At 40.2% G+C, this 25849-nt stretch overlaps 1 protein-coding gene across 18 annotated transcripts in view; it reads right to left on the reverse strand.

The window, feature by feature from the left end:
- Positions 1–25849, reverse strand: part of NAV3 (neuron navigator 3) — a 1044290-nt gene that overhangs the window by 99644 nt on the left and 918797 nt on the right. For all 18 annotated transcript variants that reach the window (XM_061639678.1, XM_061639673.1, XM_061639674.1 and 15 more), the window contains 4 exons: positions 19856–19994; positions 15080–15356; positions 13258–13966; positions 7211–7699 (listed from right to left, as the gene is read on the reverse strand). In XM_061639678.1, the coding sequence (XP_061495662.1) occupies positions 7211–7699; positions 13258–13966; positions 15080–15356; positions 19856–19994 (1614 nt within the window). The remainder of the gene's footprint in view (positions 1–7210; positions 7700–13257; positions 13967–15079; positions 15357–19855; positions 19995–25849) is intronic.

The following is a 25849-nucleotide window of genomic DNA, read 5'->3' on the forward strand; positions in this document are numbered from 1 at the left end:
AACCACCCTGGGTTTGGGTGGAGAAGCTGTCCCTGAGAGAGCAGGTCTTTCCTTAGGGGTATCTTCTATGGGGGGTCGACCGATAGGTTGAGGAGTTCCAGAAACCAAGGTCTCCTTGGCCACCAGGATGCTACTAGTAGAACTGTCGCCCTTTTGACTCAGATCTTTTGGATTACTCTGGGAATGATCAGAAGTGGTGGGAAGGTGTACAATCAGCCTGGAGGCCATTTGGATGTCAGGGCATCTATCCCTTCTGCCTCTGGTGTTGCATACCTGGAGAAGAATCTCTTCACCTGGCGGTTGTGATGGGTGGCAAAAAGGTCCACTTTGACTCTGCTGAAGTGCTTCACTATCTCCTGAAACACGCTTGGGTGAAGCTTCCATTCTCCCTGGTTCAGTTTCTGGCCAGCTTGATCGTTGTCCTCCCCCCTGAAATATTCTGCCAGGATAGAGTCCACATTGTTCTCCGCCCCCTGGAAAAGAAGAGAAGCTTCCTTCTGGAGGTGGGGAGAGCATGTGCCTCCCTGACGGTTCAAATAAGATTTGGCTGATACATTGTCTGTTCTGACCAGAACCCCCCCCAAACTGTCTGCACTCTGCAAAGTGCATCAGGGCAAGACGAATTGCCCAAAGTTCCAGGAGATTGATAGGTAGTGTGGATTCCTGTGATGTCCATGTTCCTTGAACAATTTGGCCATTGCAGATGGCTCCCCAGCCTGTCAGGCTGGCATCTGATGTGATCAGGGTTCGAGAAGGATCCTGGAACGGCACTCCTTTCAGCAGATTGGGTTCGTGAGTCCACCACAGCAGTGACTGACGGACCAGTGGTGACAGTGCCACACTGCGATGATGCCTGGCTGCTATGTCACTTTGGAAGGGCAGTAGCACCCACTAGAGGGTGCAGGAGTGATGAGTGTCATGGCCCCGTCAGAGGACTCATCAGACGAGGATGACTCGGGAGTAACAGCAGCAGACCCAGAAGGAGAAATGGAGGAAACTCTTGAGAACCCAGCTCCTTCTCCCCCTCAGCTGCAGAGCACCCCAGACACAGCTGAAGCCCTTCAGCCAGATGCAGCCAGTGAACAGGATACTCCCCCCTCACCTGCAGAACATAGACAACAGAAGGTCAGGCAGAAGAGGGGCAGGCCTGTCCACTTAAGGCCAAAACGCTGATGGCTCACACCTGCTGACAAACCTGCTCCTTAAAAGTCAAACCTTGGCTTCAGCTTGTTGCTGACTACATCGTCAGGCGTGACCACTGTGTGTCTTCCTATCCCCTGAACCTTGACTTGGACTGATCTCTCGGCAAACTAGACCCGGACCTTCACTGATGTCTCTTCTGGATTTCTGGCTTGGCACGTAAGCTTTGAACGGCCTCTGCCCTTATCTTGCTTCCTCCTTGCGAGCCTGGCAGATTTATAAACAAGCTGCCGGCTGAGGACTTACGGCCTGGCAATTACCAAGGAATCTCCAGCCCTGCCTGCACCCCCACCGACACTGCTGTCTCAGTGAAGAGCTGACAATGATGTGCCCACAGAGTAGTTTGGAAGGTAGAAACCATCAACCCCAGAACCGCTGCCATTTGCATTAGGTCTACTGAAGTGGAAGACAGAAGACTTGACATTGCATTGTGTATCTTGTTTATTCTTTCTTGTGCTAACCTCAGGATTCCCTGCTGCGAGTTTATTGTGGCTCCCAGATGTGTAATGCAGCGGGATGGAAATAATTGGCTCTTGGCTTGGTGGATTAGAAAGCCATGGTCCTTCTGGCAGACCAAGGTGATGTGTAGATCTTCCCAGCCATTGTGTAACGATGGGGAGCGAATTAGGAAGTTGTCCAATTAAGGGAAGACATGGACTCCCTGCATCTTGAGGTGTGCCACCAGGGCAACCACGATCTTCATGAATACTCTGGGGGCAGATGACAGGCCAAAGGGCATAGCCCTGAACTGGAAGCGGTCGTCCCCTACCGCGAACCTGAGGTAGTGCCTGTGGGGCAGAAAGATAGGCATGTGGAGGTAGGCCTCCTTCAGGTCGATTGAAGTGAGGCATTCTCCCCTTCTCAAGGCTTCCTTGATTGAAAGTAAGGTGTCCATATGAAACTTGCGGTATCTGACATATTAGTTCAGGTTTTTTAGGTCAAGTACTGCCCTGTATGAGCAGTCTTTTTTCGTGACAGTGAAGAAGAGTGAGTAATTTCCCAAAAATTTCTCCCGTCGGGATGGGTTCTATAGCCACAATTTGAAGTAGATGGGAAATTGCTTGCAAGACTCTTTCCCTTTTGATTGGGAATGGTGATAGGGGAGATGGGATGAATCTCACAGGAGGGGGGAAAGTGAATTCCAACCTTAGACCATACTGGAGGGTGTGTAGTATCCATTGGTCTGATGATGAAGGATCAAGTCTGTAAAGAAGCTTGGAGCAGCCACGCTAAAAGGGCAGGACAGGGCATTCCAGGCAGGGAGTTGCCAACCCTGGTTTGATATGGATATCTTTGCAGAAGATCCCTAATCAAGCCTTACCAACAGCACAATTCTAACCATATCTACTCAGAAGTAAGTCCTATTGAGTTCTATGGGGATTAGGCCCTTAGCAAACATGCTTAGAATTGCAGCCTTCAGGGGCATCCATCTTTACTCCTGAGTGTTCCCATCTAACATCTCCACAACATTAGGCTCCCTTCTTCCTACAATGGCCTTTTGGTGATTGGCTTGGCCTGAGAGCACTTAAACCCTTCTTGCCAGAAGCAAGTAGGCTAGATTAAATGTTCCCTACCCAGGCTCCCTAAGCAGGTGAGAAGGAATGATTCCATCATTTCAGGTGGACCTGGGAACCTTCTCATTTAGCTAAGATTTCTATCTTAATTTCCAATCAAATTTTTGTTTGTTTGAGTGGTATGCTTCAAGCAACCATGATTGATGCTTACTGTATCATACTTAATGACATCACCAGGGCCTGCCCTATGACATCACTAGGGTCCACCCCTGTGACATTACTAGGGCACACCCCCTTGACATCACTAAAACCCACCCCTGAAATCTTAGGGTTTGGGATTCTTCTGCCCTGGCAATCCTAACCCATATTAGTCTGGTGGATAAAGTATGGATTTTGATCCAAGGCATCTAGGTGTCTTGGATAGACTCACCTAGAGATTTGCAAACCCTGTCAGTTTATTGCTGTGACATTTTCTTTTCATCTACTCTGATATCAAATACCCATAGAAACTTTGTGTATTGTCTTGAATATATTTTGCTTTTAGTGTCAATCAGATTTACATTAGAATGTGCATTCAATTACAGAAGCTTTCCATTTCTTTCAATGGAATACACAATTAAATGCAAACAGTGCCCTGGCTAGCATGCAAAAGAGTTTGCATTTGAAGCACATCCATTACTCTTGCCCCCTAACTGAATGCCAATCAGAGAGAAGATGGGTTTGGGTAACTATCCACACAAGTGGGACTACAACCTCATTGTCAGAAATTAAGTCTACCTGATTATAATATTTATGTTTGCAGGTACAATGAAATATCTCTCTCTCTCTCTCTCTCTCTCTCTCTCTCTCTCTCTCACACTCACACTCACACTCACACTCACACTCACACTCACACTCACACTCACACTCACACTCACACTCACACTCACACTCACACTCACACTCACACTCACACTCACACTCACACTCACACTCACACACACACACACACACACACCTGACAGATATAGTGACAACTGAATGACATATGTAAGTAATAATAAAATAAACTATGTTGGTTTCTAATTTGAATAGGAAGGGATAGAATTAAATCACCTACTCAAAATACTACTTAATAGCATCAAATACTAGTTATTTTTTTCCATTATAAAGGTATGTGTTTTGGAGTATTATGTTATTTTGTAGTTTGGGCTTTTTAATTATTTAGGTGGATTTGAAGTTTGGTGGGAGTTTTGAGGAGGAAGTTATTTCGTACGTACATATTTTATTTCATGTGCTTTGAGAGTGGTGTGGTTTTATGGAATTATAAATTAGTATTAGTACAGTTTAACCTGTTTTGCTATATCTCATGCCACCAGTGATGCAAACTCTGTTTATACTTTCCCCTCCATGCGTACGTCCAATGTGTGGAGGGGAGAACAGGACCATGCCCTCTGGCCCTGCTCCTCATTATCTGTGCACATATAGCTACGTTTACACATAGAGGGAAAGGTTTAAAGAGAACTTAAGTAACAGTGAAACTTTGACTATTACATTGGAGTGTGATAGCATGGCTAGGACATAGATTTGTCTACTGATATCAGTAACAATGCTGATATCAACTAAATGGTCACTGGCAGGGACAAAGTTATCCTATTTATGTAGTTATCAAAACTTTTATACAGCTTACTCCAACTATAGACCAGTTTAGGATTTTAATTTGCTTATGTGGTACAACTTGAATTTAATTTCATTTTTTAAAAGTAATTTGGTTCCTCCTAAAGCCAACTTCATGTGATTGCAGATTGTACATTCATGATCCAATGTAGCTGTTCCCATAATTCAGGTCCATCCTACTCATGAGAACAAAACTCCCTGGAAAAAAAGGGCAGATTTGGTAGTAGCATTACATTCAGCACAAATCAGATTGGATCTGCTTAAAACAAATGGCTTCCTCTCGGAAATGTCATCCATGCAGAAACATTTGTATTCTCTATGGCCAGTATACTGTCAGGGTAACATTGTTGTTTTTTGTTTTGGTTTGTTATAATGCAGGCCTGCACGCCTTGTGACCCACCAAGTAAACACAGCCCACAAATATGCTAAGTGCTTGACAATCTCACTCTTTTTATCATTCCAGGCAGGCTTGGGTCACAAATCATGCAGACCTGTTTTAATGTATTCCTTTAAAATCATATGGCCAAAAATTATTTTACCCACCCAGTCTGTTTTGATGGTTTGGAAGGAAATGATTTTTTTCTGAATTCATCCAAGTTTAACTAGAAGAAAAGGCACTTGGTAAAATATTTTCTAAAATATGTTTGCAGTTAAATTTTTCATGGAAGTGTATCATCAGTCTTATGGAACTGCTGCTGCAGAAAAATTTGCAGGATTGTAAAATCTGATCATCTATCCACTGAGGAAAAAGAAGCCTTAGAGAAAGAGTCCTGCTATATCTTTGATTTACACAAAAGATGTTCTTATGTGGGCTACCTGCTTCATGGTACCAAACTTCACTGTATTGATCAGAGTGAACTTCAATGTATCAATTACAGCGAACAGTAAATGCTTAAAAAGCCTGACTGGCAGGTCAGAACAGTTAAATGGGTAAATTTCTATAAGTAGGAGCCCTTCAGCCACTTGTAATGGTCAACCATCTGCTGAACCTGGAATGGACACCCAATGCAGCAGTAAGGGACTGAGTGGCTTTTGTCTGGTGTGACTTGGAAAATGCTATGAAAGGACTATTTTAAAGAATTGGTCTGTGTTTAGAGAGGAAAACTGTATTTTCTAAGGACTTGTGTTGCTATGGAACCAGTTGGTTTATGCTGACCTCTCTAATTGTTTAACATTGGTAAATACATATGTAACAGAAATCTATAAACACTGATCTGGTCATTTCATCATTTAGGGAAAGAGAATCAAACACTCATCGTCTTTCAGTATTTTCCAAAAGAATATTTAGGAAAAAAAGCAAAGCTGGGACTAAAATATTATTGTACCTAAATAATTTCAAGACTAAAATAAACTTGATAGCTATTTTTTAAAAATCATATTGTCTATATATTTATTTTATTTATTATTATTTGATTTATATCCCGCCCTTCCTCCCAGCAGGAGCCCAGGTATAGAGAGAGTTACAGTTGCTAAAAAACAAATATGTAGAATCCTTGAGATTTAACAGGGTGAGCAAATCTGTAATAGTGCTCATACAGTGTGATGGTACAGGGAAGACCCTGGTTTGAATCACACTTTTGCCATGTACTCATTGGCTATGTCCAGACGTAATGTTAAACCATGGTTTAATATTATGAGAAATAGTTAAAATTAAGGTTAAGATTAATCAGTTTAGGGTTTGGATAATATGCTAATCTGCTATAAATCTAAAATGGTAGTGGAAGCTTCCAATCTCCTCTTTGGAGTCAAGCTGTAGGAGGAGAGCTGAATGGAGATCCCAAGGCTTACTGGGGTCATTCTTGTAACATTAAACCATAGTTTAGCATTCTGTCTAAACACAGTCATTAGATGGCATTAGATAAGCCACTCTCTCTTAGCCTCACACCTTCATCTAGAACATGTGGATAAAAACACATGAACTTGACTATCTTCTAAAAAGTATAATAAGATAATATATGTGAGGTGTTAAAACTACTAAGTATTTTTATAGTACATTGCAAGGTTTTCTGCCTAAAAATTAGTACCTTAAATGTGATAGTATGTACTCAATGCACAGCTACATAGGCTGCATTATAACCAGAGTCATTCAAAATCATTTTATTAGTTTTGAGAAGTAATAATATAAGCTACTGAATGACTACTTAGTAGCCAGTTTAGTTTTGATGCCATGAAAAATATTAAACTTTTTAATGCATTATCACATTATTTTCTAAATGTTTCATACCCTATTTTGCAATTTCAGATTTTTTTAATTATAAATTTAATATATTTTAACTAAACTGTGTCAATACTAAATTATAAATTTTTGGTTTAATTTTCAAGTCACTCTTCCTAGATAATACCCCCTCTATTAGCTTAATCTTGATTAAACTGTGTATAGACACTGGTTTTTCAGCGCTGAAGGAAATATGCTGTTTTTGGCTCTGTTATAATGTATGTAAGCAAAATGCACATTAATTTTCTTGGTCAAGTAAATACTACAATTTTTGAACGTGCAACTAATTGTAACCTAACATACCCATAGGAACTCATTGTAAATTCCCAGGTATAAACTAAGTTACTCCAAAATAAATATGGCAAAAAAAAAAAAATCCTAAGTGTGAAAGCCCTCAGTTTTATTGAGCACAACAGAAATACAGTAGAGCTTTCTAACAGGGGCACCATCAAAAAGCATCTTCAGTTATTTTACTTTTTCTGTCCTCCCTTCTCTCTTACATAGTTGATTTTGCTTCAGATCTGATTTGCCTTTAAAATATATCCAGTCATGCTTCTGGATGCTTCCATTTCTCTTGCCTCAGTTAGGACCATTGTTGAGATACCTCTCTCCATGGTAAACTCACCTTTCTGAAAGAGTAGATCTCACACTTCCAGTTCTCATGAGCAGGCTCTGAACCTCCTGAGTGCTTGTAGTCAATCCAGATAGGGAGCCATGATGGCTAAGAGGGAGGTCAATAGATTCAGAGCTCGTATGGAGGCTAGTCATTGACTGGTAACTTGGTGTGTCCTTACTGCCCGCAGAAGAACTACTCAGGTTTGCAGCCCACACAAGACCTCCTGATGTGAAAGAATGGGCTGATGCTGGACTAGAAGCCAAGGAGTGGCTTAAACTTACAACATCTGTATTTAAGTCCGAGGGTTTGCTGAAGAGGGGGCTACTGCTGCCACTCTGCCCACCTGCACTGCCCATGCTACCTGTACCTGAAGATGGAGATTCCAGGCTGCCTTGCCGAGCTAATGTGGTACTAGGACTGGGCATTGTGGATGTGGATTTCACACCTTCTGTATTTGGTGCAGTGGCAGATTTGCTGCTTGCTTTGGCACCAAACAACCTACAAGAAAACAACCAAAATAAACTTGTGTCATTTGAAATTCCAAAGTTTCATGTAATAAAGTATTGAAAGCCAAGGCATAAACATAATTAAAAGAGTTAATATAAGGCCCTTTTCCAAATTAACTGCTTCTTACAATCAAATCTACTTAAACTTTTTATTACTTGGATGTACTTTATTGGACAGTTTCAAAATCATTCATTCAAGATTTGGTTTAGATGTACAGAACTTTCCATGAAAATGAAAAGAACAATAGCCCTATGTTATATGACTACATAAAAAGGTTAAACTTTCATCTATATCCAGTACAGTAGGGCCCTGCTTTACAGCGCTTTGCTTTACAGCGATTCACTAATACAGCGGTCTCAATTAGACGCAATTAGACTAAAGCCCCACTCATACGGTGCTTGTTCCACTTTTACGTCGGTTTTCAGGCATCGCACGCCATTCTATTCAATGGGTTCCACTTTACAGCGGTTTTTGCTTTACAGCGGGGGTCCGGAATGTAACCCACCGTATGAGTGGGGCCCTACTGTAATAAGTACAAATCTTCAATAGTTAAATAATTTATTAAATTATCATAGTGTGGTTGCAGCCATCCTTGTAAACTGTTGTTTTTTAATTCAACAAACTGATTTTTAAAAAAGTAATTAAACTTATACAAAATGCTAACTTGGGGTCCTTTCCGTATGTACATATATTTTTAACTAGGGTGGGGGAGAGACCGTTCTGATATTTGGATATACACACTTTTTGTAAGAATACAGTTTCTGTTTCTACAGAAATTGAAATGCTCTACATCACTATAATCATATGAGGAAAAGAACTTCCACATTTACAGTGCAATGCACTAAAAGGAAACAAAAAGCAATCAGCATTATGTTTATAATAAATACCAGAACAGCTAAAAGAGAACATTTGCGAACTCTTACGCAAAAACATTGTTTGGCAATTAGCCACGAGATGGCAGCATTGACTTTGTTTCAGCAAAGCACTGGGCTTGTGTTCCTACGAAACTATAAGAATATATGACTTGATGTAATGTATATTGCAATGTTGCTAAGATCAGTAAATGTTGATATTCGGATGCTACCAAAAATGTAAAATAAAATGCTAAATTTTATTTCCTCCTTTGGGGAGTCCATTTGATTGCTGAAAATTTATATCCCACCCTGGGCTCCTGCTGGGAGGAAGGGTGGGATATAAATCTATTATTATTATTATTATTATTATTATTATTATTATTATTATTATTATTATTATTATTATTATTATTATTATTGTTGTTGTTGTTGTTATTATTTAATAATAATAATAATAATAATAATAATAATAATAATAATAATAATAATAAAATGCTGTTACAACATTAGCACCTCAAACCCCAATATATTTTCATTATTTTAAAAAGATTCTCAGAGTATTTGGGTAATGAAATTCAATTTCCTTTTTTAAGGCATTTGCTATTAAGGGAAAAATTGCAATAAGAAAATATATATATTTATTCCTTAATAGTTCCTCATCAATAATTGCTCGCTATAAATTCTCTCTCTTTCTATCTCTCTCTCTCACACACATATATATGATTGGTCTGTATAATTCCTCAAGCCCAGAGAAAGCCATCACTTTCCACAGTAATACAGAATAGAATAAATAGCAGACATGTTAAAGACCCACTGTCAAGATTAATATCTGTTATTTTTAACTCGTTCATCTCATACTTATAGATCAATCAAGGGATCTCTTCTGATTGCAAGAGGTGGAACTAAGGAGTGATGGGAACAAATTCAAAATGGAGAACATAGGTAGGTGCCAGACCATTGGGTCCATTTAGCCCAGCATTGCCTATACTGACTGGTAGTGCTCTCCACGATTTCAGGTAGGGTTCTCTCCCAGCTCTACCTGTAGATATTACGATTGAACCTAGGACCTTGTGCATGCAAAATAGATACTCTATCACTGAGCAATGGCCTTTCCCCTCACATAAAAGAAGAAGAGTCCAGACTCCTATTCTCAGCCCGGCATTGCCAGTCTTCACTAAAACCAGATGGCCAGCCCTCTCTCCTTATTTTCTCGCCATCTCAGCAATTAGAACAACGCATCAAAAGAGGAGAAGGTCCCCAACATATAGAATAGGATTGATTCCTTCTAGATTCAGAAGGTCTCTGATGACATTCTAGAAAATGCATGGCTAATGGATTTCTAGTACGAATCTTGGAATTATGAGGACTAGTGGTGGTCTGACCAACAAAATTTTGAATATGGATACATAATGACATAGGTTGAGTTGCAATCATTGAAAAAGTTCAAAACTTTTTTTTTGTTATCAGCAGGATGAAAAAGAGTATTTCAAAAGAATTTATCCCATTTCATACAAAAGATTATCCTTGGACTTGTGACGTTCCCAATTAGAAGTATTTTGGATACACATCTTAAATACCATGTCCCCCACTGGGTTAAGTGACATACAAGACCTCATACATTTTGTAAACAGCAGCAGCAGCATTTTGGGAGCAGTGATACAGTCATCTTTTTCATATTTTGAAAAGTTACCTTTGGACTGTAGATTTGAATTTTTGCATTATGGAAACTTTCTATGCTTAGACGTTTCTCTCCAGCACTGGAGGCATTCAAGTGCATGCTTTAACTTGGATTCCTGCATTAAGCAGAAGGTTGGATTCGATGGCTTTATACTGTAGACCTCATCCAACTCTACTATTCTATGATTCTATGAGTCATGATAACTAAATAATCCTTTTATTAAATATTTTATTTACAATCTTTAAGAGCCCTTGTGGTATAGCTCCAGTGATTAAGCTCTTGTGGAATATTCACTTTTAATTGTATTTTATGCTTTTTGATCCCATTCAAATGGGTGACTTTTTATTGTATTATAATTTTTAAGATGAACAGAAATTTGTAATGACAAAGATTGACACAGTTTGAAAGGTCAAACAAGAGGCTATAAGGGAGCCTACACCTGCCATCTGTGAGAAATTCTCCTTTTGTCTCTGATGAAGCATGAAACGAGATTCAATCCAGGAGATCTCGTCATAACAATTTGAACCATCTGGAGAAACACAATGATGACCTCTTATGTCTACATATATGGTTATATCACATTTAGTTTTGTCTTGCTATTTCATAAATTATTTTTATACATTATTTTCATTGTTTTGAGGGTTCCTGTGATTTTGTTCATTGCTTTTCCACATTGAACACTGAAGCATGAGAGCTTCAGGTGCAATGAATCTTGGAAAGTGTAGCTCTCTGAGGCTTCCGACTCCATGCTATGAATTCTGATGTTCTGAAGAACTATTACTAGCAACAGAAGGCTAAAGCTGAGAATGAGCTGAGGTTGGTGAGGGATGTTAAAAGCAAAAAAAAAAGCTTTCTTCAGGTACATCCATACTAAAAGACAGAAAAAATAAATGGTGTACAGCTATTTAATGAGGATGGCAAAATGATACCAGATGACAAAGAAAAGGCAGAAGTGCCCAATTCCTACTTTGGCTCAGTTTTCTCCCAAAAGAGGGTCTATGACCCTCCAGGCAAACACGAAGTTGAAGGGACACGATTGCAGCTTGAGGTTGATAGACAAATAGTCAAGGAATCCATAATCACATTGAATGAGTTCAAATCTGCAGGGCCTGATGTACTGCATCCTAGAGTATTGAAGGAACTGGCTGAAGATCTCTCAGAACCACTGTCTATTATCTTTGCGGACTCGTGGAGGATAGATGAAGTGCCAGATGACTGGAGGGCAGCTAATATTGTCCCTATCTTCAGAAAGGAGGAACCTGGGAACTACAGACCAGTCAGCCTGGCATCAATCCCTGGAAAAATTCTGGAGCAGATTATAAAGCAGTCAATCTGTAAGCACCTTGAAAACAATGCAGTGATTTACCAGAAGCCAACATGAATTTATCAACAACAAATCCTGCCAGACTAATCTCATTTTTTGATTGGGTAACCTCTCTGGTAGACTGTGGGAATGCTGTGCACATGATATAACTCAACTTCAGGACAGCTTTTGATAAAATGCCTCATGATATTCTGATTAGCAAGGTAGCTAAATGCAGGCTGGATGGAACAACTATTAGGTGGGTTCACAGTTGGCTACAGAATCATATCAATGGCTTATCAATGGTTCCTTCTCAAACTGGGCGGAAGTAACGCACACGTATCCCAGGGCTCGGTCCTGGGCCCAGTGCTCTTCAACATTTTTATTAGTGACTTGGATGAGGAGGTGCAGGGAACTCTTATCAAATCTGCAGATGATACAAAATTAGGAGGGATAGCTAATACCCTGGAGGACAGAAACAAAATTCAAAGGGATCTTGATAGGCTGGAGCATTGGGCTAAAAACAACAGAATGAAATTTAACAGGGATAAGTGCAAAGTTCTACAACTAGGAAAAAGAAACCAAATGCACAGTAATAAGATGGGGGACACTGGAGGCATTCAAGCGGCAGCTGGACAGCCACCTGTTGGGTATACTCCAAACTGGATTCCTTCCCTGAGCAGGGGGTTGGACTCAATGGCCTTATAGCCCCTTCCCATTCTACTATTCTGTGATTCCTTGTGCCTGGGATGCTGTTGTTGCCATGTTTTAGCCTCCCTGACAGAAGGAGGGACAGAAAAGGAAAAGAGAAGAAGAGAGATTACTGTTTCTGCAGCTCTGGTCTGCTGCCAGGTAGGTTTGGGAGAAGGGAAAGTAGAGGTCAGAAGACATTATGCTGGAGGCTTCCAAATTGGTTTTGGAGAGGGACAAGCTATTCTTCTGGGGTGTTTTTTTTAAATAGCTTGGTTTGTTGTACCCAATTCCAAATTAAGCCCAGGGAAGTTTGCCACATTTAGCACAGGGCATGGGTCCTATGAATGTGGTTTGGTAGATTATGGGGATAAGAGATCAGGCCAGAACTCTCACGCAATTCTGTATACATCGTTAACAGTGATCTGAATCTCCATTTTGCAATGACAGTGAACACAACAAAGGACTTGCTTAGAATCTGCATGAAGTGATACTCAGTACGTGTCCTATATTTTAGTAGCCATGGAAAGGGTTTTGACTAGCACTTTAAAGGAATGGATTTTTTCAAATCAAAGATTGGGAGGTTTGGACAGTTAATGGATCTAAAAGGACAGCTGAAACCTCTTTAATTGTTGGCGGCAAAGTTTCCAGGCACATCTTTTGTTAGGGAGATCGCTGACTAAATGGCCAATAGATTCTCTCTGAATGACCAGGAAATACCTGGAATGTCCTGGAAGGGGACATGCTTCCTCCTTGCCCCTGTCAGATAAGAATGGTGCAATCTAAGTCTCTGTGTGTCTGTCAAAGGGGACAAAGGGAACAGATTTCAGGTTTGGAGAGATTCAGAGCATGACCTCCACCTATCCTCAGCCTGTATATTTGTAAATAAACAAAAGTATTACAAGTTCCCCAAGTTTCCAGTGGCCTCATTCCAGAGGAAATCAATCCAATGTGCATGCAGTTGCTCTGGAACATCACAGTGCTGTGGCTAACATAGCAATACATTTCACAGAAAACGCCTTACCTTCTAAATGTGGGTGAGGCAATGTCTGGGTATTTTGAACCCGGCTGCCTGAGGCCTGGTGTTCCACAGGCACTGGCTGAGGTTGGGCTTGATTTTGGAGAGCTGGACAATGACACACTCTCAGAATCAGAAACGACCACTTTTTCCTTCTCTTTATCTGTCTGATTGATGGTAACAGGACTGGAGCGCCCTGAGCCAATCTTTGTAGGTTCCCTCAGTTTGTTGGTGGCAGCAGCCCCTGCAGACTTACTGCTTACGTTGGAGTCAATGCTGCTGGTGCTTGACCTGTGCCCCCCTCTGCCAGGAATCCCACTGGTGCTTGATTTTGAAGGACGTGGCAAACTTCGGTACTGCAGGGTGCTCTTTGAGTTTACATGCAATATACCATCATCTTGATTCTGTGAACCATCTAGGCTGGTTTTCCTCCCTGCATTTGATTTTCCACCAATAGCTGCAGACTTGGGCATCTTCCCCAAGGTTGCTGAACCACTTGTTATAGTTGCACCACTTGCAGTGATTATTGTTGAAGAGCCAACCCCAGCTTTCTTGAAGCCAAAGGAACTTGCAGCTGTTGATCTGCCAATGCCTGAGGGTGGTTTTTTCCCTTCATCTCCACTGCTTTTCCCTGCATCTGAAGGTGAGCGCTGGATAGAAGCTCCTTTGAGGGGAGTTTTTCCTTTTTCTGAAGCCTTTGCATCATCAGTTTTTCCTAACAAAAAGCACAGTTTTTGAAGTAATTCTCATTTGCAGCAATAGATTTTCAGTAACGTATGTATACGTTAAGGAGAAAGTAAGCTGAGCAGTTAATATGCATAACAACCAGTCTTTGTGCATATTCACCAGGCATCATGGAGAATGTGCACTTAATCCATCCCTGAAGACTATGCTATATTTCTCTTGATGCAACCTAGAATTGCTTCTTTAGCTGCAGCTGACTCAAGTTTAGCATGCTGTCTACTACTTGATTCTTTCACATGTACTGCTGTCAAGTCAGGTGTCACCCATTCTGTATTTCTACATCTACATTTTTTTTCTTATTGAATCTAGAACTTTACATTTAGCACCACTGAAATTCATTTGGTTAGTTTTGGCCCAGAAAATATGCTGTGATGGACAATCTGCTTTCTCTAATTGTACTTCATTGCTTATTTCATGTTCCACATATTGCTTTAATACAATAGAATCTTTTATTAGCTTCCTATGAATTGTAAAAAAAACCTGTAAACTTATAATCTCAAGATTGTTATTTTTTGAAATGAGCATACTAAATTATTCCACCACATGCAACCATTATTAGATATTTGCAGCAAACAAAGGGTCTCTTAATAATACATAACATTTTATAGCTAAATTTGGTTTGCTCCAGCTTATAGCTTCTACTTAAAGCTGTTGATGACTTCTCAGGACTATTACTTAGTAATAATTGAAGGTTTCAAATGTGGCATTCAAAGAGCTACAATGAATCTATTGATTTTAAATTGGTTCATCTATCAATTTTTAATCACTTATTACAAAACACACACAGTGCTATTTTAAAATAGAGGTTTTTTGTGTGTGAAGGTCTTATTATATACTGAATGCTAAGCGTTTCTGAAAGACCATCCCAACTCATACACCTCAAGAATAGCAAATTACCTGAATAGCAACTCTAATTCTCTCTTGACTCTATGGCTGAGGTTTTTTTAGTAGAACTACTCAAAAACAAAAGATACTATATGAAGTTTCCTTAACCCACTGTCAGGTTCATATTTATGAGGATAATAGCTTGGAACTATTATTGGAGCAATCAACTGTATGTTCAATTTTGGATCCTTTTTCCTACCAGGTGTCTTGAGAGTACTCGTTCCTGCTTTGTGCCTAGATGGTGCTGTTGCTACTTGTGCGGTCATCCCTCTTCTCCAAGAGCCAGTTTGAGAGACAGAGAGAGAAGTTTTCTGTCCTCCCTTCTCAGCATCTTCAAGCACTCCAGAGGGGTGGCCTTTCCATTTCCCACTGCTGTCAACATTGCTGTCAAAATCTTCCTCTGGTTTCTTCAGTTCTTCACTGCTGCCCCATGGTTCTCCATCTGTTACTGAATGTTTCTCTGAATCAGTCTTCAGCTATGAGAAATTGATATAATGAACATTATTCAGTAATTGTCTGGTTTTATGTTCATTCATTATGGTGTGAGAGTGCAGGGATTAGGAAAAGGAAATAATGATTTGCTTTAACATATTTTTTCCTTAGCTCCACATGCTTAATGGTCTCTCTGAGAAGCATTCTTCCACTAATTTTCTGAACGACACCACTTTTTACTACTGGCATTAATAGTCACTCCAGGGAAATGTCTCAAATGTTATTAACTTTAAGAAACATTGATTAATTGCTCAATTACATTTTTCAGTTTTTTTAAAAAAAAATCTCAAAAAGATGCAATGTTTCTTTGAAGCCTTCATATCCTCTGAACTCCTTTGATTACAACAGTAGCATTGCCTAAGAATGCAGAAACTGGGGGCAGAGGTGGCTCCCATAAAATGGTGGAAAACTAGGAACCAAAAATGAATAATCTCATGCTCCAGAATATTTTCCAGATTCCAGGCTCTGATACCCAAATCTTGGCATAATGATGTACTTTGAATTACATAATGAGCTAGGCTGGACTCTCAATAGCTTAAGCCTATTAATATTAATAGAACTAAGTAAAGGTAACTGGGTGTAGTGTTGCAGCCTTTCACCCCAAAGCAAACCTCCATGGAGTTCAGCAGGAGCCAGGACTACTATCAGAATTGAGTCTTGAGAACAGCTCCTCTTATGCATTGGAGCTTTAGCACATGTTCCTGAGTTCCTGAATCAACGTTTTTGTCTTCACCATTCTCAATACACAGGGCACAACACAGTCCATACAGGCACAGTACTTGGCTGGAGATGATACCCATAAAGGTCCACCCCCCCACCTATATGTGGATGTGGACAAGTTGCTATTGGCTCTCTGTCCTATAACTTGTCCTCTTGACTCTTGCCCATCCTGGCTTAGACACTCTGCTCTAATTTTCTATTAAATCTGAATCAGCAGAGGCCATGCATAAGCAGCACCAGGGCCTGGATGTAGTGGTGGAGTGAATGAGGATCAGTAGACTGAAGCTGAATCCTGCTAACACAGAGACACTGTGGCTAAGTGTTTCCCAGGTCTGAAAATTGGGAGGTCTCCCTGTTCTAGATGGGATTGCACTCCCTCTGAAGGAACAGGTAGGCAGTTTAGGGGTGCTCTTGGAACCATCTTTGTCCTTTGAGGCCCAGGTGGCCTCTGTGGTGAAGAGTACCTGTCACCAGTTTTGGTCGCTGTGTCAACTGTTGTGTTTCTTGGACAGGGATAATTTGGACACATGCGCTGGTAACCTCACATCTGGAATATTGTAGTGTGCTATGTGGGTCTATGTGGGGCTTCCCTTGAAGCTGGTCCAGAGCAGAACTTGGAAGTAACTAGTTACAAGTAACGAATTACTTGTAATTCATTATTTTTTGAGTAACGAGTGGGTAATTCCTTTACATTTTGATTGTAATAGAACTAGGAGTAATTTTACTACTTTTGTGGAGTAATTGTAACATTTCCAGAATTACTTTTGGGCATTACTTAGAGGGTGGGAGCAGGGGAAGTCTTCTGCTCCTCTGATTTGTAGATGAAAATCATGTGCCTCAAACTGGGTTTCTGTGCAGTGTTGCTCTTTCATCATGCTCTGTGGATGGGTAGCAGGCAACGAGGGAGGAGGCAGAGAGTGAGACAGGGTAGAGTGGAGAAAACAATTATTTTTTAAAAAAAGAGATAGTGGTGGTGAAGAATGGAGTGGAGGGGAAAAGGAACCAGAGGTCAAGGACATGGATAAAGGAGGAAAAGGAGGCAGCAGCAGAATGGAGATAAAGAACTGTGGAGGTGAGAGAGCGAGAGAGAGTGCGCGAGAGAGAGTGCGCGAGAGAGAGTGCGCGAGAGAGAGTGCGCGAGAGAGAGTGCGCGAGAGAGAGTGCGCGAGAGAGAGTGCGCGAGAGAGAGTGCGCGAGAGAGAGTGCGCGAGAGAGAGTGCGCGAGAGAGAGTGCGCGAGAGCGCAAGAGAGAGCGCAAGAGAGAGCGCAAGAGAGAGCGCAAGAGAGAGCGCAAGAGAGAGAGAGCGCGCGAGCGCGCGCGAGCGAGCGAGCGAGAGAGAGAGAGAGAGAGAGAGAGAGAGAATGAATACAGTGTTTGCACTTGGCACACAAAGTGGCCTCCACCACCCTCTCTGGCTACTGTGTTGCATTTGCAGTATTTTAACTTTTTTGCATCTCAGGGGAAAATGTTTGCATGAGTGAGTGTCCCTTAGTTGGTGGCAGGGCAGGGTCCGGGAGGTGGTTAAGTGAGAGAGATTATGCTGGCTGGCTGAGGGGGGGGATTGCACTTTGTTTGATGTGCAAAGATCTGAGTAGTGGCCTCAGCCTTCCTCCCCACCACCCTTACCAATGAAGAGACCACCATTGCTATCTTATGAATAAAAATAAATATTCTACTACCTCTGTACATGTTTGTTTATTTTTAATGTTGTTGTAGGCTACTTAGATGTGCAGCAGCCAAGGCCAGCACCTTGTAGGCTTTTTTTTAAAGTAACTGAAATGTAATTGTAGGGATTACTTTGGAGGAAAAGCAAAGTAATCAGTTACTTTCAGAGCAATTGTAATTGTAACGGTAATTACTACTTTTTTGAGCCATGCAGCTGTAACTGTAATTTATTACTTTTAAAAAGTAATCTTCCAAGCTCTGGTCCAGAGGCTGCAGCTAGTGCAGAATGCCACAGTCTGGGGAGGGGATGGTGCTCCTTATCAGGCACATATCACGCCGGTGCTGAGGGATCTGCACTGGCTGCCTATTAGCCACTGAGTGAGTTTTAAGGTTCTGCTACTAACATACAAAGCCCTAAATAACTCTGGAACAGGTTATCTCAAAAACTGTCTTCCACTCCATTGCCTAATAAGGGCATTACTCCAGAGCCTGATTATTGGCTTGTAGTGATACGGAGGTGAACTTTTTCACTTGTGGCATCAGTGTTGTGGAATGCCCTCCCTGCTGAAGGTTCCTTCTGTATTGGCATTCCACCATCTCCTAAAGACGCACCTGTTTAGGCAAGTATTCTCCTGTACTTGAACTTCTAGTTTTATTAACTGGTTTGTTTGTTTTTAACTGTTTTAATGGTCATGTTTTCAACTGGTTTGTTTTATTGTATATTTTAATGAAGGGTTAATGTTTCAATGACTTATAATATGGTATTTTAATTGTGTATGTATTTATAATTGATTTTTTATTGTAAACTGCTTAAAAGACATTTTGGCGTATAAGCAGTATATAAAACAAATAACACCAACAACAACAACATGGGTGCATGTGCAGGTAGCATGGCAGACTTTTAGTGGGAATAGAGGACCAGACCTTTGAATTTACTAAGTTCAATTTACTCATATGACATGAGGGCTGGAGATGCACACAGGGAGGTGCATACAGACTTCCCATTTCCCATTAATAGCCTCTTCGCCATCCACACATGTGCCTATGTGTGTATTTAGTCGGGTGAGGAGAATGAGACTATTGAGTCTGTGGGAATCTTCTGCAAATGAGTGCTTTGCCTATGACAAATTGGAGCATCTCCAGTGATTCCATTTACACGGCATTCACTTACTATTGGCAGCTGCTAATAACAAACAATAATAATTGCTACCATTTGTGAAAGGTGGCAGTTACTAAATGCTGTTTATACCAGTTGCCTCATGGTGGGGAAAATAATTTACATTTAGCATAAGGTGATTCCCTTCCATTGGCTTTAAAACATGAACTATTAACAGAGTTTCTTTAGTTTGATTTCCTTTTTATTTTTAAAGTCTTGGAGTCATACATTCATATCAGCAAACTATTGGCAGATTCAAATGTGCAAAAGTTTGCAGGATGCTTACCAGAGTTGTCAGTACTGGCTTGACTGAAATGTGTCTCTCAATTAGACCAATGAACCAATTCAGGGTGCAATTGCTCTTAAAAATAGCCAGGGCTAAGTAGTCTTACATCCTTTATCCTTATACATTACATTAATAAGGGGTTGTATATATAATCAAATAGGATGACTTTGTGCCTTTAAGCCACCCCTCTCTTCATCAAAATAAATACAGAATTTCTTGGATTCCTGGAAATTTCATGCTGTGAGCAACAGAAAATGTGATAGTGTCATTAAACTCCAGCAGCGTTCATGACTCCCCTCAGGATCTTGATTATGAAATAGGTTTTCCTCTTTGGTATATGAAGATAGATACACAGAAGGTGGCAGTTGTTTGCCTTTATATTCAATTAACAGTGTCATTATGGTTTTATGACATCACTGTATCACTAGATTTGCATAATTATACCTATAACTTGTGCTGGGTGAGGGTTAGGATGATTACAGTTATTACAAATGAAGAAAAACTGCTCTGTAAAATAAATTTTAAAAATTGGAAAAGAAAAATGTGTGTGTGTACACAATGGTGTGAAAGAAAAATAAGTAATAAAGTCCCTAATCAGTTACCTGGAGTCTTCAGACTACAAGTGCTAAAAAGAGAGGAAAATGAGAACACCTACATGGTTATGGGCATTCTTTCTTGAAGAGGCAGTGATATTGGAATAAGAGCTGACTGATGAGGTGGTGTTCAGGTCATCTGTGCTGATGTTATCCAAAGTATCACTGAGGCCGCTGCTAACTGAACTGCTGTCGTCCCAGCTGTAGGGGGCAGGGAGGGAGACAGGATGAGGATGAGGGGGGCAGAGGGAGAAACAGGATGTTATCTATTTACACCATGTAGAGAAATCACAAGGAGAATCAGCTGGTTCACCTGCTAAGACACTGTATATATTCCAGGTGTTTTTCATTAACCATTCATTTGTTGCTAAAAATGCCTCACTAGCAGCTCCATTAGTAGAAGATCAGGAAGCCCTTCAAAAACTCAATTTCAAGTTTTAGCAAGGCCAAGTATATAAGTTGTTAGAGCAGGTTGCTTCATGGTTCATCGCGATCACATTCTGTACACCTGCAAGAGAAATCCATTACACCAGTCTGAATTTCTGGGCATAGCCTTATTATTAGCTGGAAGCACTTCTAGGGATTTCGGGGGGGGGATGAAAGGAAAGACATATTTCTTTTGGCTGTACTCTAACCAACTGTCAAGGCCAATTCATACTTTAGATGGCAGATTAAATTTGCAGTTTGTCCACTGTGTCAAGCCAACACCAAAAATGCCTGAAGGAGAGAAGCATGTTTGCAAGAATGGGAGGATATGCAGTGGATATGTGTCAGGGACAGAGCTTGGAAAAGTTACTTTTTTGAACTACAACTCCCATCAGCCCAATCCAGTGGCCATGCTGGCTGGGACTGACGGGAGTTGTAGTTCAAAAAAGTAATTTTTCCAAGCTCTGGTCAGGGAATGATGACTGGATGCAGATTCTTGATGTAAATCTATTGCATGTTTGCAACAAGACTGCATAGCTCATGACTGATTGATGTAATGAAGACTGCCATCTACACAGGGGCTGGACAACCACACCCTCCTCTGGCCATTCCAGATCAGCAGAAATTTCCCCACAAGAAATCTCTTTGTGAGATTCTTATTGCTTTCCTCAAAATGTCTTAGATGTTTGCCAAACAGGAGCCACCAAATTTGCTTTGAAATGTCATATTTATTATTGTTCTGTTAAGACTTAAAAAAAAAATAGCATGTGCTAGGACACAAATTGAATCAATAAATTGCCACTGTGTTTTGGCCAGAAGACTGAAGCTGAACAATTCCCTTGTCCCTCATTAGTGACCATCTGCACTAGGTTTAAAATGACCTATTTGAACATTACTTGTCTTTAATACTCAGTTTTGAGAGGAAATAGCATTCGTATCAAACCTATGCATACTCTCTGTAGACTGTTTCCAAAGAATTGCCTTTGAAAAACTCAATTCAAAATTTATTCTGGGCTATGTCCAAGTTACGGTTTAAGTAAGAGGTGGCCATTAAAAGTAGCATCTGTGCTGCTTGATGAATGGACTTGGATCAGCCAGATTTCCAGTTGATTTGCACAATCACAGTGGGCATCTTAGCATCTGCAGCTTGTTTTAGTGTGCATTCATGTCACATCAAGAAAGACAGACACCACGCTATGAGAGAGTGTTTTTTACTTGAGTGTACCACATTAACTTTTTCTGTGACCCTTCTTGATGTGTGAGCAAAAGCAGCTGCTGCCTCATCTCACAGCTGTTGCATGAACAGCACACCCTTCCCAATCTATTAAAAGAAGCTGGATGCCACTGTGAGATGGCCAGACAGGATGGAGCTGGGCGATTAGAAATACTTTTACTGAGAGGAACTCAGTCATTTGAGGAACGTTTAACAACTGCTGTTCTAAAGAAATTAAAGCGACTTTATGATTTTTTTAAAATAAATGTTTAAACTGTTCATAATTCCTGTATCATGTCATGTCAATTATATTGTCCATATGTAATCAGAAACATGCCATCATCTAAGAATTTCCCTAAGCAACTGCCTGTAAGTGAGATAAAATAATTATCTCAAATTAGAGAGTGCCATTAATTCTGTTTGCTATATTCTCCAGATTTAATTGGCTTTCTCTGAAACTCTTGGCTAGATCACTAGAAGTTAAATTCAAGCATATCAAGCTCCTGTGAAGGGCCAGACTACAAGGAAGAAATGGAAAACAGGGGTAGGGTGTAATTTAAAACATAAAAGGGGCACATAGGCAAAAGGTGCTGAACCTTCTCCCCCACCAATACTTTTTCCTTTGTAGCCCAATTTCTCCAGAGTTGGTTTTCTCCCTGCAGTGCTTACTTCTGGTATTGGAGCCTGAAAGGAGGGAAATGGCATTTTAGGGCAGGGCTGGCTAACCTGTGACCCATGGGCTTTATCTGCAGATGCACCTCGAAACAATTTCTGGTGGATTCCAATAATTTGACTGCTGTGTTGAACAGGAGGTAGTACCAGTGAGCATCAATTCAACAGGAGATGGTGCTGTTGAGCCCCATCATCATGCTAGTGTGAACAGAGAGATTTGAATCTCCCTGCCCGAACCAGCACAATTGTGATGTGGATCTCCCAGTCCCCTTGCTCACCAGAGAGTGGAGAGCAACATTTAAAAAACTAAGCAGCAACTTTTAAAAAGTGAGCATCCTCCCCAGTTGCATTTGCCTTCCACCCTAATCCTCTGTAGTTTTTCACCCTAATCAACACTGAGTTATGTGCTTCCAGAACACTGCAGTGGAATCATCCATCAAGTAATGAGGGAGAGCTTACTAGGAGATCTTCTCAATATGCTTGTCAATTAGAGTGTTTTTTTCAGTGGAGAAGTGGAGGGGATTGAGGGGAAATTGTCTCCTTTCGTCAAGTGATGATAACCCCTTTGTTCTCTCCCCATTACTGGATATGAATGAGTTGATTTACCATGGAATATGGGGATAAAGGAGTGGGGGTGCTTATATCAGAGGGAATTTAAAATGGAGTAACAAATGAATGTAACAGAATAAGTGGTGTGGTGTTTATAGCTCAGTGAATTTAATAACTGGCAACAAATGAATGTAATAAAGAATAAGAGGGGCAACAAATTTTGGCTTTGGCCATACCCACTTTGACATGTGGCCCCTGGAGGGCTGGCCATGGGTCAATGTGGCCCTCAGCCCCAAATAGGTTAGTCACCCCAGCTTTAGGAAAAGGACTATGGGGGGGAGTGACAGATGAGAGGAAGAATTCAGAACCCAACAGAAACAGCTCCCTTAGGTACTTAAAATCACCCTTCCCCACTTTATAGGTGGGATACAGCCACATTTAATGATACAAGTCTGTTAAATGAAAAATAAGAAAGTGACAGATGGTGACATTGCTGAGGTTATCATACTTTGGACACATAATGAGAAGACATGATTCATTAGAAAAGACAATGATGCTGGGAAAAACAGAAGGGAGTAGAAAAAGAGGAAGGCCAAACAAGAGATGGATTGATTCCATAAAGGAAGCCACAGACCTGAACTTACAAGATCTGAACAGGGTGGTTCATGACAGATGCTCTTGGAGGTCACTGATTCATAGGGTCACCGTAAGTCATAGTCAAATTGAAGGCACATAACAACAACAACAAATCCAACTAAAAGTTCTAATCACGGTAGACCCATTGAAGTTAATGAACCCAAGTTAGCAATTTCCATTAATTCCAATAGGTCCACTCTTAGTACGACTATCATTGGATACAACACAAAGTTTTCAAACATGTGAAATAATGAATGTCTCTCAGAAGGCACTAAGAAACAGCAACTAGTCCTTTTACATATCTGGGAGAACATCAGACTTCAGCATCAGCATCTCTGCTTTGTAGAAATTAACGCAAAGTGGTTACAATGCCACAATATGAAGGACAAAGCACAGAGCCATGCTTCAGCAAACCTTGCCAATGTTCGCTATTCTCGTTATAATTTCAGAACCCAACCTTCTCAACATCAAGACAGAAATACAGTGGAAGAGATGAAATGAGGTCTACTTCATCCTACTTTCTAATGTTCTTTATAAGTTGTTAATATATACCCCATATGTACTTAATATGGGAACTAACTTGCCAATTATGTACCTATTTTATTTGTGGCTATGATGTCTAGCTTGCTTAAATCTTACTGCATGTTGCAGTTCTGTTAGCATATATTTATTCCTTACATTCTTATTTGTAGCTTGGCAAAATGCACTACTTTATTACATTTAGATGTGAAAATTGGCATTTTGTACAAGCATTATTGCTTGTATTTGTTTTTTTAAAAATAATACTTAAAATATTATTTGCAGGTGCCTGGCAGAAGCCATGGAAGAAGCCTGGTCATTTTGCAACCAGCAACCATACTATGATTTTGATATTCACTTAGCAGTAATGTCTGAAATTCAAATGTAAAAGCTTCAAAGGCTAGAATGTACGTTTAATTTTAAATAGGCTCTCTTTCACTTTCTATCCTGTATTACTATTCACAAGTGGCACATTTATATAGACCAAGAGGTATTTTCAGCATCACTTGTGAAAATATCCTTAAGGTAAATACATACAAATTTTCTTACGTCACAATTAAGAGGTTTTACCATTCTAGTAGTACACAGTGCACAAAGACAGAGGAAAATATGCTCCTGTATCGATCATTAGTAAAACAAACAATCTAGGTGTTTGGTCTCAAAAGCAACTTTGCTTATTAAATAAAAACCTAAATTTATTCCTCATGCTGAATTAGGGCAGGAAAATGACTTTACAACTGATTCACTAACTTCCTTCTGAATTATGTATAGCTCATTAAACAGCCAGATAAAAAAAAAATTGGAACATTTTACTTAGAAACCCCCTGTATAATATACTAGGACATCAACTTCCTCCCTCACCGTGACACGAAGTTCAATCCATCAACCATTTTTGTGTTCTGTTCTGGGCATGCCTGCTAATGAGTCATAAAGCAGCAGCAGCACTAGACCTGTCTAGTCAGATTCAAGATGGCACAGACTACATAAAAATCAAGCCACAGTCTGCACGGACTAGGCAATGAATCCTTCTAGAAATTTATAAGGGCTATAAATTTTGGTAGAGCTATTCTGTCTTCATTGGTAAATGCCTATGAAGGCTGTAAGACTCATACTTTACCTTCCTTTCCATGGCAAGTGTAATGCATTACCTGTCTTTTTCAAGCATGGCAACCACTGAAGCATAAATTCTGTATAACTTCAGGGTCACAGAATAGATTTTATCACCATTTTCACAGCTAAATTATATGTGGCTAAGAAAAAAAATAGGAATAAATAAATGGAACCACTTATGTTTATTACTTCTTAGGGTCGCTTTTTCATGTCAGTTTAGAAAAATGGAAATATACAATAAAAGAAAATAAGCCATTACACACATATTAATAAAATAATTTCTTATATTCCACATAACATTATTCCCTCAACAATTTTCTGAGTTGCCACATACATTAACAAAGTATGCAGAACCAGGAGAAAAATAATTTGGGTTTAAAATTCTCTACCTGTAATAAGCTATATACATTGCAAGAACAATATAGGTGTAACTAATTGCTGATTTTATTGTACCTGGAATCCTTTTTAATGTCATTTTTCCTTTGGAATACAAGTATGACTGGAGTATTACAGTATCTGACAAAGCCAACTAATGGAGTGGTAACAAAGCCAAGATAAAACAGGCTTTTTCTTAGATTCTCAAATATTTAAAAAGTGAGAAAAAATGGTCCTGTCTGCATGATCTGTCTATCTATCTATCTGAGAGCCAATGTGGTGTAGTGGTTAAGGTGCTGGATTATGACCTGGGAGACCACGTTCGAATCTCCACACAGCCATGAATCCCCACACTGCCTCTCAGCCTCAGAGGAAGGCAATGGTAAACCCCCTCTGAATACAGCTTACCATGAAAACCCTATTCATAGGGTCGTTGGAATTGACTTGAAGGCAGTCCATTTCCATGTTCATCTATCTATATATCTATCTATTTTTGTAAGCTGTCATGAAGTTACACAGCATGATGGCATCATTCCATGGGGAGGCAGTGGGAGTA

The sequence above is a fragment of the Rhineura floridana genome, chromosome 8 (assembly GCF_030035675.1).
Source record: "Rhineura floridana isolate rRhiFlo1 chromosome 8, rRhiFlo1.hap2, whole genome shotgun sequence".
NCBI classification, from domain to species: Eukaryota; Metazoa; Chordata; class Lepidosauria; order Squamata; family Rhineuridae; genus Rhineura; species Rhineura floridana.